The 17,385-nt window shown below is 42.2% G+C and overlaps 1 protein-coding gene across 8 annotated transcripts in view; it reads left to right on the top strand.

Annotated features, from left to right (window-relative positions):
- Ewsr1 (EWS RNA binding protein 1) overlaps positions 1-17,135 on the top strand; it is a 30,737-nt gene extending 13,602 nt beyond the window's left edge. For 3 of the 8 annotated variants that reach the window (XM_029567302.1, XM_029567304.1, XM_008841110.2), the window contains 12 exons: positions 1,385-1,552; positions 3,960-4,171; positions 5,338-5,518; positions 8,276-8,313; positions 8,841-8,873; positions 9,213-9,331; positions 13,777-13,906; positions 15,070-15,192; positions 15,593-15,755; positions 16,093-16,190; positions 16,339-16,591; positions 16,747-16,961. In XM_029567302.1, coding sequence (XP_029423162.1) covers positions 1,385-1,552; positions 3,960-4,171; positions 5,338-5,518; positions 8,276-8,313; positions 8,841-8,873; positions 9,213-9,331; positions 13,777-13,906; positions 15,070-15,192; positions 15,593-15,755; positions 16,093-16,190; positions 16,339-16,591; positions 16,747-16,786 — 1,558 coding nt within the window. In that variant the 3' untranslated portion in view covers positions 16,787-16,961. The other 5 variants (XM_029567303.1, XM_008841111.2, XM_008841113.2 and 2 more) reach the window with 4 other exon arrangements.
- The last annotated feature ends 250 nt before the right edge of the window (positions 17,136-17,385 follow it).

Here is a 17,385-nt window from a genome sequence, read left to right as displayed (position 1 = left end):
TGTAGTAGAAGAGGTGGGACTAATATGTGAGTCAAGAAATAGTCCTGTGACCCAACTGACAGTAAATGCTATATCCATATCTGGGGAGATAAAGCATTATCGCCTCAGCTGAAGCAGTTCTCTGCATTGTGGAAAGTTTGATGACCTAAATATATACAGACCAGTATAAATTCTTAACAGGATACCCAGCTGTGGGGTGAATATTAACCAATAAAGTTCATACCCCCCACCACTCCCATGGCTGCTTAGGAGAGAGATAATCTATATGTACTATTACTTAACAGAAGATTTCAGGTCTTTGCTCTAGACAGTGCACTTAGGTGACTTCTGCATACAGTCTTGAAGGAACACTGAATTCTGATTTGAATGAAGACTTTTTAGGGAATAAACGAGAGATCAACTTGTAACCTAGACTTTTTATCTGCTGTAGAGGTAAGAAATTAGCTCTGGCAAACACTCATGAAATAACTTCTAAAAGGCACAGTGAGTAATAAGAGCCATTTGTAATTAACACCTAATAGACAACCTGTGCACTAGGTACGTTTAACTGTCTTGATTCCTAGAAGGGCTCCCACTGTAATTGACGTAGGTGTTTTAAAATATTATCAAATGTGTAGTCTTTTAAGTTTTCAGAACTTGTCATTTTTTAAATAGGTGTCTTGTGTCTTGACCTATAGCAGTTACTCCTTTCTCACTGGAAAGAGGGAGTTTATAACCCATATCAGCTCAGTGGAGAAACCAATACTTCCTCCTATGGTCTGCCTTGGGGCTTTGCATAAAATAGCTCCAGTTTACTCTGCTACCTCATTGGTTTACTATTGAAACCAAGAGGAAGTGGAGGCTCTGATTTTCCTTGGAATTGAATTTTTTCCATCATTTAATGGGAGGTACTTCCCAGTTCATCTGAGCATGGGCTGAGAAGTACGTCCATGTCCTTGGCTTACTTTTGGAGAATATGGCATGGTTAGATTCATTGATAACAGGCCAAGTTAGAAAGTATTTTTTTAAAGATCTTCCACAGCTATTCCAAACTTATAATGCTGTGACATTAGAAATTACTGTAAGGCTAAATTTGCATTATTGTAAAATAGGTCTTTAGTAGTTCACTTTGGGGGAAAAGTTCTCTTCCTAACTCCCTCCCATATTGGCAAGGGAAAATAATTAAACTTCCTTTGTGGTGGTTACCACGGGATGAATGAGTCACACCAATAACTTCCCTTAATGTTCTCTTCCAGCAAATACAGTTGGACCTGATACTGGATTTCATATACTTTGTGTTTCCAAGCTTGATCTTCATTTCATATTGCTCACAGGTCTGCTGGGTTCTTTCCTAAGGGATTTGAGGTGGTGAAACAAAGTCTCACTATTGTATTTCTCCTTTTAGACCACAGGATGGTAACAAGCCCGCTGAGACTAGTCAACCTCAATCTAGCACAGGGGGTTATAACCAGCCCAGCCTAGGATATGGACAGAGTAACTACAGTTATCCCCAGGTACCTGGGAGCTACCCCATGCAGCCAGTCACTGCACCTCCATCTTATCCTCCTACCAGGTCAGTTTCTCTTTTTTTTGTGACCAGTGAGCTAGGAGTATAACAAGACATATTTTTTTCAGGTTGTTGACCAACTGGCATTGGCTTCCTTATTTGTTTGTTGTCCGACGCTCACAACTCTTGGAACATATTCAAACATCAGTCAGCTCCCCATAAGTGCCTGACATCTAATAAACTATTTTCTCTTAATACTAACAAAAACATTTTCACAATGCTAGGCTCTTCACTTTAATTTTGTTCTTGTAATTAACTTAGAAGTATAAGAAACAAGTATTTGAAAGCACCTGCACAAAAGAACCATATAAACATATCTTCTCAAATGTAGTCACAATGGGTAAGGTGCAGGGCATTTTAAACACAGCATTAAAATCTTTTTCTTTTTTTTTTTTTTTTTTTACTTTTTTTGTGTGTTAGGACTAAAGCCTCCCCCTAGCTGGGGCTAGAACCCCAGGGCTTGTATATGCTAGACAAGCACTCTACTGCTGAACTACATCTCTAGCCTAAGCCCTATTCTTTTGAATTTTCCATTTTCTGTCTTTCATTAGCCATGCCAATACCTATAATGTCTAATTTTGATTTGGGGGGGGAGCAGGGGGACAGGTTTTGAGACAGGGTATCCCTACAGCCCCAGCTGGCTTGGGGGCTGCCTCTGCCTCCTGAGTGCTGGGATTAAAGCACCTGGCCTAATTTTGGTTTCTTTGAAGTAGAAGAAGACTGAGTTTTCTCACATATCTCATTTAAAGTGGATTTCAAATTAATGGGTTAATTTAGTTTGCTAAAATAGTAGTTCTTGCTGGGCGCGGTGGTACATGCCTTTAATCCCAGCACTTGGGAGGCAGAGACAGGCAGATCTCTGAGTTCAGGGCCTGCCTGGTCTGCATAGTTCCAATACCGCTGGGGCTACAGGGAGACCCTGTCTCAAAAAGACCAAAAAAATAAATAAAATAGTTCTTTTTTGTACCCATTTCATGGATTGATACATACAAGGGAACAAAAGTGGGCAAGATTTATAGTTGTTCCTCACAGAGCAGGTCCATACCTATTCTCTGGCAAGTTGAATTGGGTACACATAGACTGTTAAATTTATACAGCTGTGGAGAGATGTGGTAAATGCTTACTTTCATCGCACTTTATCATTATTGTGATTCATCAAGAACTTTCTGGGGTTTTAAGATTTATTTTTAATTCTGTGTATGCCTGCATGTGGGTATGTGCAGGTGAATGCAGATGCCTAAAGGAGGCCAGAAGCAGTAGATCCTCTGCAGCTAGAGTTCCCTCACTGCTCGATGTGAGTGCTGGGAATCAAACTGCGTAGTCCTCTGCAAAGCATTAAATGCTTTTAACCGCTGAGCTATCGCTGCAGCCTACCGTCAAAGAGTTTTTAATGCAGACTTGGCATGGTGGCACACCATAGTCTCAGTTAGCTGAAAGGCTGAGGCAGAAGATTGCATGTGCTGACAAGTTCAAAACCAGCCTAGACAGCAGTGACAGGTGAAGAGGGATGTGCTTACTGGTGACCAGGACAAGTGAAGAGGGATGTGCTTACTGCAAGAAATAAATGTATGGTTGGTTAGATTACCTGGCATGTAATTGTCACATAGATCTAATACTCATCTTTCATATAGTACCTAAAGATTCCCTACTAGTCTTCATTTCTAGATTTCATAGGCAATCAAGAATATCTGAAAGGTTGAAACTATTGCAAAACAGTTTTGAAAAACTTCCATTTTGGGGTGGCATACATAAACATTTATGTTCACAATCATCACCAAGTTGCTCTGTGCCACTCAGAAAATCATTGTTACCACTTTATAAGCCAGGGGTGGTGGCACACACCACTAGTCCCAGCACTCAGGAAGCAGAGGCAAGCCTTCAACTCCTGAGTTCAAGGTCAGCCAGGGATATATAGTAAGATCCTGTCTCTGAAAAACAAGGGTGGGAGAGATGGCTCAGCACTTAAAGAGAAGCTGGCTGCTTTTCCAGAGGATCTGGTTCTGTCTCAACACCCACATGGATGCTAACATAGGTCCATAACTCCAGGTCCAGGGGGATCCAGCATCCTCTTCTGACCTCTGCAGGCATTGCACAACACAGGTACATTTACATACATATAAGCAAAACACTCATAAAATAAATTTTAAAACAGCAAAAGCTATATTGTTGCAAATACAAAAATGTTACCTTACTTTAAACTCAGAATATTGAAAGTGTAAAGAACAACTATTTAACCAGTTGCAGTGGTACACACCTGTAATCCAGTACTCAGGAGGCCAGCACAGGAAAATGTCTGCAGTAGGCAGAAGGCCAGCCAGGGCTACACATTTAGGCCCTGTCTCAAGAAAAAAGAAAATAACTTATTGATAACCAGTTTTTTCTCCTTCCTAAAAACTTTGTTTTTTTCTTTCAGCTATTCCTCTTCACAACCAACTAGTTATGATCAGAGCAGTTACTCTCAGCAGAACACCTATGGACAGCCGAGCAGCTATGGACAGCAGAGTAGCTATGGTCAACAAAGCAGCTATGGGCAGCAGCCCCCCACTAGTTACCCCCCTCAAACTGGATCCTACAGCCAGGCTCCAAGTCAGTATAGCCAACAGAGCAGCAGCTACGGGCAGCAGAGTGAGTTACTATGAGAAAACCAAATGTGAATGATTGTGCTTGGAGTTTCTTGAAATGGGAAGTGCTTGTTACTTCTGTTTGCTTATAGTGTCTAGGATATGCCTCTAGGGCTAGCAGTCTGGATGTCCTAGTAGGGATTCATTCAGTTAGTTGTTAACATTACAAAAGAAGATATTGAAGCCATTAGGGAACCTTAAATCCCAGCACTTGGGAGGCAGAGGCAGGTGGATTTCTGTGAGTTTTGAGGCCAGCTGGGGCTAAAGGGAGACCCTGTCTCAAAAAGACTTTAGTCTGCAAACCTGTCTTTGGTTGAGTTATATGCAGTGAATGAACTGTCTCAGCCCAAATCATTAAGAGGCCATGTGGGCAGGTTGTGATGGCACACGCCTTTAATCCCAGCAGAGGCAGGTGAATCTCTGAGTTCAAGGCAAGCCTGGTCTACATAGCAAGTTCCAGGCCAGATGGGGCTACAGGGAGACCCTGTCTCAAAAAGACCAAAAAAAGAGGGTGGGAGACACGTAGCTATTGAAGACTATTCTGGTTTTGGTAGTCAAGCTAAACAGGGTACTTTGATTTTGTTTAAATCCATGAAGCAAGGGAGGAGAGAGTTCTCACAGAATACTTGAAGTTTGGGGGAATTTTTAAAACTTTTAGAGGTATATTTTGTGTGTTTTTGTGGGTTTTTTTATTTGAACCCAGGGTCTCACACATGCTCTGCCATGGAGCTCCAATATTTATAGTTTGGAGAAAAAACTAAAAATCCAAAGCTATCTTTACCATTTAATTTCTGCCTGGATTGTTGTTTTTTAAAATTTAATTCCATCTATGAGCATATTTTGTTAATAACTGAAATGACTAAGACTGCTTGGTGGAGCTTAGCCTTTAACATATTAGAGCTCCTAGAAATCTGGCTCTGCTTTTGTTTGTGGAGTGTAGGGCAAAGAAGCTACTTCTGGAACATCCTAGGGTATAGAAACACTCAAATGTATTTTGGCTGGATTTCCATTTTCTTTTGGAAGTACTTGTCAGATTGAACAATGTTATATTTTAACATAATATATATAGGTGGTAGTTCTTGCAGTTGAGAGTTCTGTGGTTTCAAGAGAGTGTGTCAGGCAGTAGTGTTAATGCTGGTCCATGGCTTACAGATATGACTCTTTCCTCAGGTTCATTCCGACAGGACCACCCCAGTAGCATGGGTGTTTATGGGCAGGAGTCTGGAGGATTTTCCGGACCAGGAGAGAACCGGAGCATGAGTGGCCCTGATAACCGGGGCAGGGGAAGAGGGGGATTTGATCGTGGAGGCATGAGCAGAGGTGGGCGGGGAGGAGGACGCGGTGGAATGGGGTAAGAGCAAACCTTTTCTCCTTTTACCTAATTTTGTTTCATCCATAGGACTTTCAATGGAAAGAAGGGACTGAAAGACATAAGAAATTTATTACACATTTCCATGGACAATCTGTTGAGGTCCAGCCATCTTCTAAAACATGGAAATGTTGTTTAGTGGCAGTTTGTTTTTTTCCCTGCCAATAACCTTTGTTGGGTTGGGGAGAATAAAGAATGGTTTCAAGACTAGAGCTTTCAGTTCCCTTCATGGTTTTCAGAGGTGAAAAGCCTCTTTGGGTAATAGATTTGGGATGGAACACACACACCCCTTCTAACCCTAGGTTTTAACTAATGCCTCTGAATGGTTTGTCTTGAATACCTGGTGTATATACTGCAGAAAAGGAATGCTGCTGTTTTCCACAATGTTTGTCTCCCAGCTTCTGTTTTTACTCAGAATTGTTGAACGTGATGAAGATCTTGGTCCCATAACCCTTAAACCATGGCCCAAGGTGACCCCCAATACAGTTTAGTTGGAGCACAGAAAAATCTAGTAAACTTTATAGAGTAATGTATATAAGTTTGGCATCACTCCCTATTGGAGATTTGAAGAGTCTAAATTGGTTTGACCATTTTGATTGATGGCACAATCTGGTTTAGAGAACTTTGTTTAGATCAATAACATGACCCTGCTGCCTCTGCCTGCCCTTCCCTTCCCTCCTTCCATCCCCTCTTCCCTTTCTGGTGTCTGTACGTTGATGAAGGTGAGGTATAATGTTGGTGGTTAACATAATCCAGATTTAGTTAATGTGTGTGTTCTGTCCCTATATAAACGGGTAGAAAAAAAGTTATGCAGAACTAAAATTTTAGTAAGTACAAATTGGATTGGGCACAGTTATTCAAAGAAAAACTAGCATTTCTTTTTTATAGAAACAAACTTCAAAACAGATTAAGTTGACTTAATTATATATTAGCAAATCACTGTACTATTGAAAGATAGTTAATGATGTTTTGTATTTTCTGCATAACTTTTAAAATAGTCTTCAGTGAAATCTTTATTGGGGAAAAGTCATTTTTGCAGTATGCAAATTTTTATGAATGATTTGGCATAAAATAAAATCAGTCTTCTGAGTTGGAGAATACCATTCCATTATAAAGGTTTCACTTTATGGATTTTCTAAAATAGACATTAGACACTTGAAATTACTATCATCACGTCTCAAATCACCTAGAATTCTTAGTATTTTTCAGTTGCAAAAACAGTTTTGAGTTTACTCATTATAATACTCTAGAAGTAATGATTCTGCTAATTTCACTAGACTGCTGGGGTTGGGGGGGGCTCTTTCTGGATGCAAAATCCCTCCCAGAACCATAGAAGAGACCATGACCTTCCCCATTGGTCTTTAACAGACTATAAAGTGGTCTGTTGGATCCTGTGGGGATAGGACACAGGACAGTTCCTTTCCCCTTTTCTTATTGTGGTGTGGTGATGGTTTTCAGTGTCTGCTACAGGTAAGGCGCTCAATGTTGTTAACGTGCCCTTTTTCATTGCCTCAGTATTTTGATATTTTCATTGGCTGTTAAACGTGGAAACTTTTTAACATGCTTTGTCGCATTTATATGCTACAGGTTACAAAGTGAGAGCCTTGTATACACTTCAATACTTAAAAAGTACCCGTACTCAGTACTCAGCCAGCAGCATAATGAAAAGTGGGACTAGACACGGTGTCCATATGGAGAGGAAAAATATACATAGAATATTTTAAACAAAATGTATTCATTGTGTAAATGGAATCCTTCTGTAACTTTGGTAACTGCATACTTGTTGTTTGGTAATTAACCAGAGGAGGTATAATACTCTAGAATTGTGTAACATTAAAGTGTAAACTTTGTGTTTAAAGAGAGAGAACATTTTATGGTGTGTACTTTTAAAAAGGAAACAAAGCTGCATGCAACAGCTTGAAATTGTATATTTAGGTATTAAAGGTGCAATACTGGTTAGGAAAATCTCAAGTCTTCTTACTGGGGAGCCACTTTTATTTAATCCTCAAAACATATTGGCCAAAACCAGCCCAATTCTTATTCCCCTCTCCCCTCTTTATAGTATGTAATTTTATATTGCCAGAGTCATCTTAACTGGTATGTCTATAAAGTTGCACCCCCAGTCCATTGAGCCTTGATATTTGTTGTAAATTCTCCTTTCACAGCATTTGTTAACTCCATTAGGGCCCTGGACTGTATGGCTTTATGCTGAAGATCGGCTGAAGCGTCCTCTGATGTGTGTTATAGGCATTTAATGTGGTTGTCTCCTGCTTTATTATACTGTGACTTGTTAGGAAGCCCAAGGCTTCATTTGGCTCTCCCTTGGGAGAGGTTGAGGGTGCACCTTTATGAACATGGAAAAGTTCATCACAAAATTGTCTCTGCTTTCTCTTCATTTCTACACCACACTTCCCTGGTGTTTCAGCTGATGGGGTGGGTGTTTGGGATCTAGTGTATTTTTTTTAGTTCCTTAATTTGCCAAGTATTGCACTATTAATACCAGCCCCTGAAATGAAAGAAACCAACCACGCTGGTGTGTACAATCAGACAAGCAAGGTTGTATATTAAGGAAATTTGAGCAAGCTGCCCTGAAGAAAGGCATAGTGACAAGATGAGAGAGATGCATTGTTTGGAGATGTGTTTAGCCAGTGCCCTTCTTCCCCACGAGCCCCCCCCAAGGCTCAGAGCGGTACTGGCTTTTAAAGGGAAAGGCCTTCATTTCTTCGTTTATCCCCCCAGCAGCGCTGGAGAGCGAGGTGGCTTCAATAAGCCTGGTGGTAAGTTTTTGAGTATTACCATGGATAGTGTTTAAAACAATTCAGTCAGTTTTTAGAAAACTATAATTTTTATTACTTTCATAAGTGGTTTAAAAATGATCTATACAAAAGAGCCTAATGGGTACTGCCGGCATTGTCTTAGGGGTAATAAGGTTAACCTATGGTTACAAAACAAAGGGTGACTTGAAATATTGAGCAACTGCTTCTGTAATATGGGGGAGAGTACAGTTTTAATTTGGTTTATTTGGAGGAAAAGTTTTGACTTAAATTTAACACTTAATTTGGCACATAATCATTGAGAGTGTATTTGGTTAATGGTTTAGAAACAAACCAGCAAAGAAAAAAGCAAACCCTAGAAAACTTCACAAATGTTAGAGGCACTGCTCCATTTTAGCAGTGCGGGTCATTTTGAATTTAATGAGTCCCCATCAAATGGTGGTGTAGTAGATAGCTATGTGTGTTTGTAAGGTTTGTAGCTTGCAAGACTTTCACTAATAGTATTTTATATGATCTTTCCTGATTGGCAGGACCCATGGATGAAGGACCAGACCTTGATCTAGGTAACTTTAAATTCTTGAACTTTATATTGTAGTTTTTAGAGTAAATGGCACAGAAGCCAGTAATGCTAGGTTCAGCAGCCCCATACTTTTACATTTGCCTTAAAGTAACCCAGAAGTACCATGGGAATGCTTACTAGTATGATTGCTAGTTCTCTTAGCTTTATGTTGAATACACTGCATTATAGTGTCCAATTGGTTAAGAAGCCCCAGCTATCTGGGCATGATTGCAACATAGGAGATTGAGGTAAGAGCATTAGGAGTCTAAGGCCAGCCTATCTGAAAAAAGAAGACACTATTGATACATGACAGTAACTTGGTTTTATCTTGTTTCTTTGGAAGGCCTTCCTGTAGATCCTGATGAAGATTCTGACAACAGTGCAATTTATGTGCAAGGATTAAATGACAATGTCACTCTCGATGATCTGGCAGACTTCTTTAAGCAGTGTGGGGTTGTTAAGGTGAGTGAAGCCTAATCACGTGCTATGACAGAAATTGAGACCATAGAATGTTTTTAAAAAATAGTTAAATAGCCGGGTGTGGTGGCGCACGCCAAGGCCAGCCTGGTCTACATAGTGAGTTTCAGGACAGCTGGGGCTACAGGGAGACCCTGTCTCAAAAAGACCCCCCCCCCAAAAAAAAAAAAAAAAAAGTTAAATGGCTGGGTGTGGTGGCGCAACCTTTAATCCCAGCACTTGGGAGGCAGAAGCAGGTGGATCTTTGTGAGTTCGAAGACAGCCTGGTCTACGTAGTGAGTTCCAGGACAGCTGGGGCTACAGAGAGACCCTGCTTCAAAAAGACAAAAAAAAAATTTTTTTGTTAAATGATACTGAAATTTGTTTCTGAAGTGCCTTGACTTTTCTTTGTGAACATCTTGTTTACTCCTTAAAGTGCTTCCCCGGTACAAAATGGACTGGAAGGTGCAACTCCATGATGGCAAGCAACTTGCCCAGCATGTAGAAGACCTTAGTGCTACCAAAAAATAATGCTTCCCTCCTCAAATGCTAGCCAGGTTTCTTGTTCATTGTTTTGAGACAAGATCTCCTGTATCCCATCCCTGGCTGGCCTCACACCCACCATGTATCGGAGGATGACCCAGTCCTTCTGCATCTACCTCTTTAGTGCTAGGATTACAGTCTTGCATTACCATGCCCAGCCTTAGCCAGTTTTTGTAGACCAAAAAAAAAAATGCTAAACAGGTGGTGCTTTTTTTCACTACTCTGTCTCTTTGTGGTATTAAGTAAATTTTGTTTTCTTTTTTTTTTGTCTTTTTGAGACAGGGTCTCCCTGTAGCTCCAGCTGTCCTGGAACTCACTATGTAGACCATGCTGGCCTCGAACTCACAGAGATCCACCTGTGCCACCATGCCCAGCTTGAAGTATGCTTTTAACCAGGCATAGTGGTACACACCTTTAATCCTAACACTTAGGTGGCAGAAGCAGGTGGAGTTGTTGGGTTAGGAGCCAGTCTGGTCTGCATAGCAGTTCCAGACTAGCTGGGGCTACGTATTGAGACCTTGTCTTTTAAAAATAGGGGTGGGGGGATGCATTGTTTAAAAGGGGGATTAAATACTGCAGCAGTAGACATTCTTTTATATATCTGGTGCCGTATACCTGGGCTTCTCTAGTGTGTAGAATTGATTCTACTTAATCATGGTAGTTAGATAAAATTGCTACAATAGGGGATGGTAGGTTTGTTGTATACATTTCATGTAGATTATAAACTGCAATTCTGAAAACTTCTGATAAATTCTGTTACTGTTTTACAAAGTGCCCTGCCATGCCATGTTGTATATGTCCATCTACTGTTCACTGTTCATTCCCCCTGTATGACCTGACGCTAGAGTACACGTCAGGTATCTTAAATTTTTTGTTAACTCTGCTTTTAATAAGTAGACAGATTTACAACTAGTGCAGTTAAACGAGGGTGGGAAGTGCTAGTTCTTACAGTGTGTTTCTCTTGAACTTTATAATGGTATAGCTGACTAACTCGAGTCTCCTGCCAGCATTCATACCATATTACCTCCTCACTACAGTACACCTGGAATCATCTGGCTTCCTAATCTAGTGAGGAAATAAACATTAGCTCATGGTCCTTTGATGGCTAATAAGAATGTTCTGATTGCATATCCTATGAAATGTCTGTGTCATACACAGTTTTTATTGGTTGTCTTTTATTAAGTCACAGCAGGTAGTTTATATTAGCTGAGTGCTAATTGGTAGTGCTAATTAGTGTCTGTTGGAAATGCCTTCTCTTTTTTAAATATTATTTTCATTTTATGTATATGAGTGTTATGCCTGCATGTAAGTCAGTGCACCCATGTCTTGCAATGCCCACAGAGGACAGAAAAGGCTGCTGGATCCCCTGGAGGAGTTACAGACAGTTGTTAGCTACCACGTGGGTGCTGGGATTCGAACCCGGGTCCTCTGCAAGAACAGTCAGTGTTCTTAACCACTGAGCCATCTCTCCAGCCCTGAAAATGCCTTCTTTTTGCACCCTGTTTGTATATTCATTTTGTTTGGATAACTAGGTCTTGATTTGAATGTAGTTGAGCTTATCAGGCCTGTTCTTACTGGTTTGTTTTTCTTTTCCCTATTTACAAGACTGTTGCAGTTGCCATGTGTACTTTTGGCTCTCTGGTGAATCTCTGGTTGATTTGTCTCTCTCCACCTTATTTATTATTTGTAGCCAGGCATGTTGATATACACCTTTAATCCCAACGTAGGCAGGTGGATCTTTGTGAGTTTCAGGCCAGCTGGGGTTAGAGGGAGACCCTGTCTCAAAAAGGAGAAAAAAAATTATTATTTGTGTATGTATAGGGAGGTATGTGTGTGTTGTGTACATATAATGTGTGCTATGGTACACATCTGGAGGTCAACTTGTAGATCTAAGTCAGTTCTCTACCTTGTTGGTCCCAGCAGTGGAATTCAGGTTGCGGGCTTGGTGACAAGCACCTTTCCTTGCTAAGCCATCTCACTAGCCTGTTTATTTGTTGTTTGTTTGTTGAGGGAAGGCCTTGAGTCTCCTACCTCAGCCCTCCTAAGTACTGGGGTCAGAGGCATGAGCTACCATGCCCAGCTCTTTTTATTTTATATACATATATGTACTCAGACATTCATATGCATACATACATACCTAGTTCTGGTATATAGGGTTTATGCTGGTTAAAGTAATTTGCCATCAAAAATTTTTAAGAGTTTTAAATGCATTTCCTCATTTATATAAATGACAGAAGTCTTTCTATTTGTGTATTTGTGTGACTCCTGTGACTCAGTGTGTCCATGTGCACGCACACGTAAGTAAGAATTCTCACTGGGTGCTGGGAATTGAAACCAGGTCCTCGGCAAGAACAGCCATCTTTCCAGCCCCGATTTTTATTTTGTTTTATTTTCCATTTTTGAGACATGGTCTCCCTATAGCCCTAGATAGCCTTGATCTCACAGAGATCCTCCTGCCTCTACATCCTGAGTGCTGGGATTAAAGGTGTGTACCACCATGCCCAGCAACTTTTTGGTTTTTGGGGTTTTTTTTTGTTTGTTTGTTTGTTTTTTTTGAGACAGTATCCCACTCTGTAGCCCAAACTTTCCTAGAACTCACTATGAAGCCCAAGGCCTGGAGCCTGTGGTAATCTCCTGCTTCAGCCTAGTGAGTTTGGAACTGTTCATAAGCCACCATGCCCATAGTAGGGCTAGAGAGGAGGATCAGTGCTTGGAGTACTTGATGTTCTTGCAGGGGATTCTAATACCCTTTTCTGGCCCTCATGGTACACATAAATTCAAACAGGCTCACACAGATAAATAAAAAAATAAATCTTAGCCGGGCATTGTGGCGCACACCTGTAGTCCCAGCACTTGGGAGGCAGAGGCAGGCAGATCTCTGAGTTCAAGGCCAGCCTGGTCTACATAGTGAGTCCTAGGACAGCTGGGGCTACAGAGCGACCCTGCTTCAAAAAGACAAAAAAAAAAAAAGAAGCCAAAAAGCTCCATGGTGACGGTATTCAATGCTCCTGTCTTTTTGTTTGTTTGTTTGTTTGTTTGTTTGGTCTTTTTGAAACAGAGGTCTCCTTATAGCCCCAGCTGGCCTGGAACTCACAGAGATCCACCAGCCTCTGCCTCCCAAGTGCTGAGACTAAAGCTGTGCACCACCACACCAACTCTCAATAGTTATGTCTTAATGTGAAGGGAAATCCTAGCTTGACAGGGTTGGCCATAGAACTTGTGGAGCTGGTACACAGGCACCGAGACTAAGATGATTGGGGTGGAGACGGACTCACACTGAGGTTTTGGGGGGAGTTTGGAGGGGTTGGTCTTTTTGAGGTGGGGTCTCCTTGTAACCATAGCTAGCCTGGAACTTACTATGTAGACCAGGCAGGCTTGATCTCATAGAGATCTACCTGCCTTTGCCTCCTGAGTGCTGGGATTAAAGGTATGCACCACCTGCCTGGCATATTTTTGGTTTTATAATAAAACATCTAAGTCATAAAATTCACCTAAAGAATTAAGTCAGGAGGGCTGGAGAGATGGCTCAGCAGTTAAGAGCACTGACTGCTCTTACAGAGGACCTGGGCTTGATTCCCAGCACCCACATGGCGGCTACGAGCCGTCCTTAACTCCGGATCCAGGGGGATCCGAAGCCCTCTTCTGACCTCCGCGGCGTTGCACGGCACAGATGCACTCACATACATGCAGACAATACACTCATACACATAAAATAAAAATAATTTAAAAAACTTTTTAAAAAAATAATTAAGTCAGAATTCTAATATCCTGAGATAGACTTATCATAGTGGATGTGTGTCTGCCAGAGGAACTTTGGAATTGCATGTGAAATTTTTTCCTTTTAAACTCATAACTACATTCTAATTCCTGTTATTTTTGTGTGTGTGTGTGTGTGTGTGTGTTTGTAGATGAACAAGAGAACTGGGCAACCCATGATCCACATCTACCTAGATAAGGAAACAGGAAAGCCCAAAGGTGATGCCACAGTGTCCTATGAAGATCCGCCAACTGCCAAGGCTGCTGTGGAATGGTTTGATGGTAGGATGTACACCCCTGTCATTCTGAACTCTGCTCACTTAGGAACTTGGAACAGTATGTTAAATGCTGTTAAAACACCATTATCTGAAGTTTAGGAATAGGAGACAGGTACTCTTTTTCATGACCACAGAGTATAGGAGAGGGGAGGAATTTTGAGATCCATAATAGTAAGAAAACCTCTGGCTGCTCCTGGAGACAGCTTGCCCTGTGCCCCTTCAACTGTTACGAGGATGCAGTCACTGATCCTAAATGGGGAGAGCCCTTTATTTTCAGGTGTTTCTTATTGCAAGTCTACCTTGCTCTGAGAGGCTATTATGAGAAAGTTTTTTTAAAAGCCTTTATGCTGGGCATAGTGTGGTGACATGTATAGGCAGATCTCTGTGAGGCCACCAGCTTGGTCCATAATAGTGACTTCCATGCAGGCTGGGACTATACTAGGAGGATTCTGTCAAAAAAAAAAAAAAAGGCTAGGAGACCCTTTAAAAGAAATGTGTGGAGGACAGGAATGTAGCCAGGTGGTAAGAGTATTTGCCTAGTATGTACAAGGTCCTAGGTTTGATTTCTAGTACCATGAGAAAGACCAGCACAGAAAGAAGGCAAAGCATCTTAGCCAACAATACATGAGTGTTTTTACTCCCCCACCCCAGTACTAAGGATTGTACTTATCTAGCGTAAGTATATTTAACAACTTTTATTTTGACTTAAGCAATGACAGTCCTTTTTATTTTTGTTTGAGACAATATCATGTAGACAGGCTGGCCTCAAATTTGATGTGATGACCCAAGTGTTGGGATTATAGGCATGGGCTATCATCCCCAGTTTTATGCAGCGCTGGGGATTGAACCCAGACCTTTGTACATGCTAGGCAAGCCCTACCAACTGTGCTACATGTGCTCCAGTGAAGACTAGAGAAGTAAAGAGGACAGGTTTGGTGCTTCAGGAGGTGGTCAAGTTCAGTAAGGTGGAGTCTATTGAAAGTAGCCTCTTGGCCGGGCATCCTGGTGTACCTTTAATCCCAGGAAGCAGGAACAGGCTGAACTCTTGAGTTCCAGGCAGGTTGAACAGTGAGACTCTGTCTTAAAAAAAAAAAAATAGTAGCCTAATTGCAGAGGGAAGGGATGGAGTGTGATGGTCACTGATGTTCTGTTAACCTTTTTTTCCAGGGAAAGATTTTCAAGGAAGCAAGCTTAAAGTCTCTCTCGCCCGAAAGAAGCCTCCAATGAACAGCATGAGGGGTGGCATGCCACCCCGTGAGGGCAGAGGGATGCCACCACCACTCCGTGGAGGTATTTGCTGAACACTTTTTCTTTGAGCTATTTCTGTGTTCTTTTAACAGTAATTTTTACCCTTGAAAAACAGTAAAATAGGAAAAGAATACAGAATTGATACTAGACCATTGAGAGCCAGTAGTATATGTTTATGCAGTATGGGTTGACTGGTTAGAGAAGATGGAAGCTCTGTGGAGCCTCTGCCTGGGTGTTAACTCTGGCTAGCATTTTTTTTAGTGTGCTTTTGTTGTTTCCTATAAGAAAATGCCATAGAATGGTTGTGACTGCATGAAATACCACAGAAAGAATAGCATTTGTGGACAGCTCTCTGGGCCCAGTACTTGACAGGATGGGCCTGTGGAAAAGTTTATTATAGCAAAGCAGATATAAAGAGGTGGCTCACTGTTGATTACCACAGGTCCCGGTGGCCCAGGAGGTCCTGGGGGCCCCATGGGTCGCATGGGAGGCCGAGGAGGAGACAGAGGAGGCTTCCCCCCAAGAGGACCCCGAGGTTCTCGAGGAAATCCCTCTGGAGGAGGAAACGTCCAGCACCGAGCTGGAGACTGGCAGTGTCCCAATCCGTATGTATTTTTCTAAGCAAGCTGATGATATCTTGCTAGTGGTGTCACCCCCTCCTTACCCCATTCCCACTCTGAGACCAGACTCTGGATTCTCTTTATGTAGTAGAATAATACCAACCCTGAGGACTATTGTGGGTGGGAAGACTAATGGAACACTGGCTGCTTGGGCAGGTGGGGGAGGAGGGGCTGGGAGTGAGGAGGAACAAGACTGTGACTGTCTACAGATCCTCTTGAGATTACGTGTCTGGGACCCTGTGATAGTGTTGTACAGTGCATTGTGTACCTGCAGCTTCCTCAGTTCTGTTGGTGATTTCTGCTGTGATGTGACTTTATGCAGGGGTTGTGGAAACCAGAACTTCGCTTGGAGAACAGAATGCAACCAGTGTAAGGCCCCTAAGCCTGAGGGCTTCCTCCCTCCACCCTTCCCACCTCCAGGTAGGTACAGGTTTCCTGGAGCCCCTCAGCTTCCTGGTGGTTGAGTCAAGTGTCTGCTCTAGGAGGATTAACAGATTCCACTACAGCATGTCTCAGAGCCTCATCCTCTACCCCTCTGACTTGTCTGCCACAACTTTCCTCACCTTAGGTGGTGATCGCGGCAGAGGTGGCCCTGGTGGCATGCGGGGAGGAAGAGGTGGACTTATGGACCGTGGCGGTCCCGGTGGAATGTTCAGAGGTGGCCGTGGTGGAGACAGAGGTGGCTTTCGAGGTGGCCGTGGAATGGACCGAGGTGGCTTTGGTGGAGGAAGAAGAGGTGGCCCAGGGGGTCCTCCTGGACCTTTGATGGAGCAGATGGGAGGAAGAAGAGGTGGACGTGGAGGACCTGGAAAAATGGATAAGTATGTGATGGGGGAGAACACAGCCCCTCCCAGCTTTGACTGAAGTGAATCCAAGTGGCACACATGCTGGAGAGAAGAGTAGTCCCAAAGCACCTGGAGCTCTAATAGGGCTCCGTCCCTTTTCATTCTAACCAAAGGGTCTCTTTGCCTTGCAGAGGCGAGCATCGTCAGGAACGCAGAGACCGGCCCTACTAGACACAGAGACCCCGAAGAGCTGCATTGACTACCAGATTTATTTTTTAAACCAGAAAATGTTTTAAATTTATAATTCCATATTTATAATGTTGGCCACAACATTATGATTATTCCTTGTCTGTACTTTAGTATTTTTCACCATTTGTGAAGCAACATTAAAACAAGTTAAATGGTAGTGTGCTGAGTTTTTTTTTTTTCCTTCTTTTAAAGATGGTTGTTTAAGACTTAACGATGGGAACCCCTGTGAGCATGCTCAGTATCATTGTGGAGAACCAAGAGGGCCTCTAACTGTAACAATGTTCATGGTTGTGATTTTTTTTTTTTTTTTAAATAAAATTCCAAATGTTTATAAACTGTCATCCTTCTCGGCCTCTGTTCCGGCATGCCCCTGTGGCTATCCAAGTAAACAGGTCATTTTGCAGGAACACCTGGAGCTGTTACTAAATGAAAAGGGCCAGCACATTGCTGGTCAGAGATACACAAGCTGGCCTGATAAACCCTCAGAAAAAGCCTGCTCCAGTATCCAGGCAGGAAGCACACAGGTGAGTTTTTTCCAGTCCTTGCTAGATTGGAGCTGGACTTGGTGCTGCTCTGAAGAG

Source organism: Nannospalax galili, unplaced genomic scaffold, assembly GCF_000622305.1.
Source record: "Nannospalax galili isolate Female #2095 unplaced genomic scaffold, S.galili_v1.0 scaffold259, whole genome shotgun sequence".
Classification (NCBI taxonomy): Eukaryota; Metazoa; Chordata; class Mammalia; order Rodentia; family Spalacidae; genus Nannospalax; species Nannospalax galili.
Note: the sequence above shows the minus strand (reverse complement) of the source record. Positions and strands in the feature narration are given on the sequence as shown.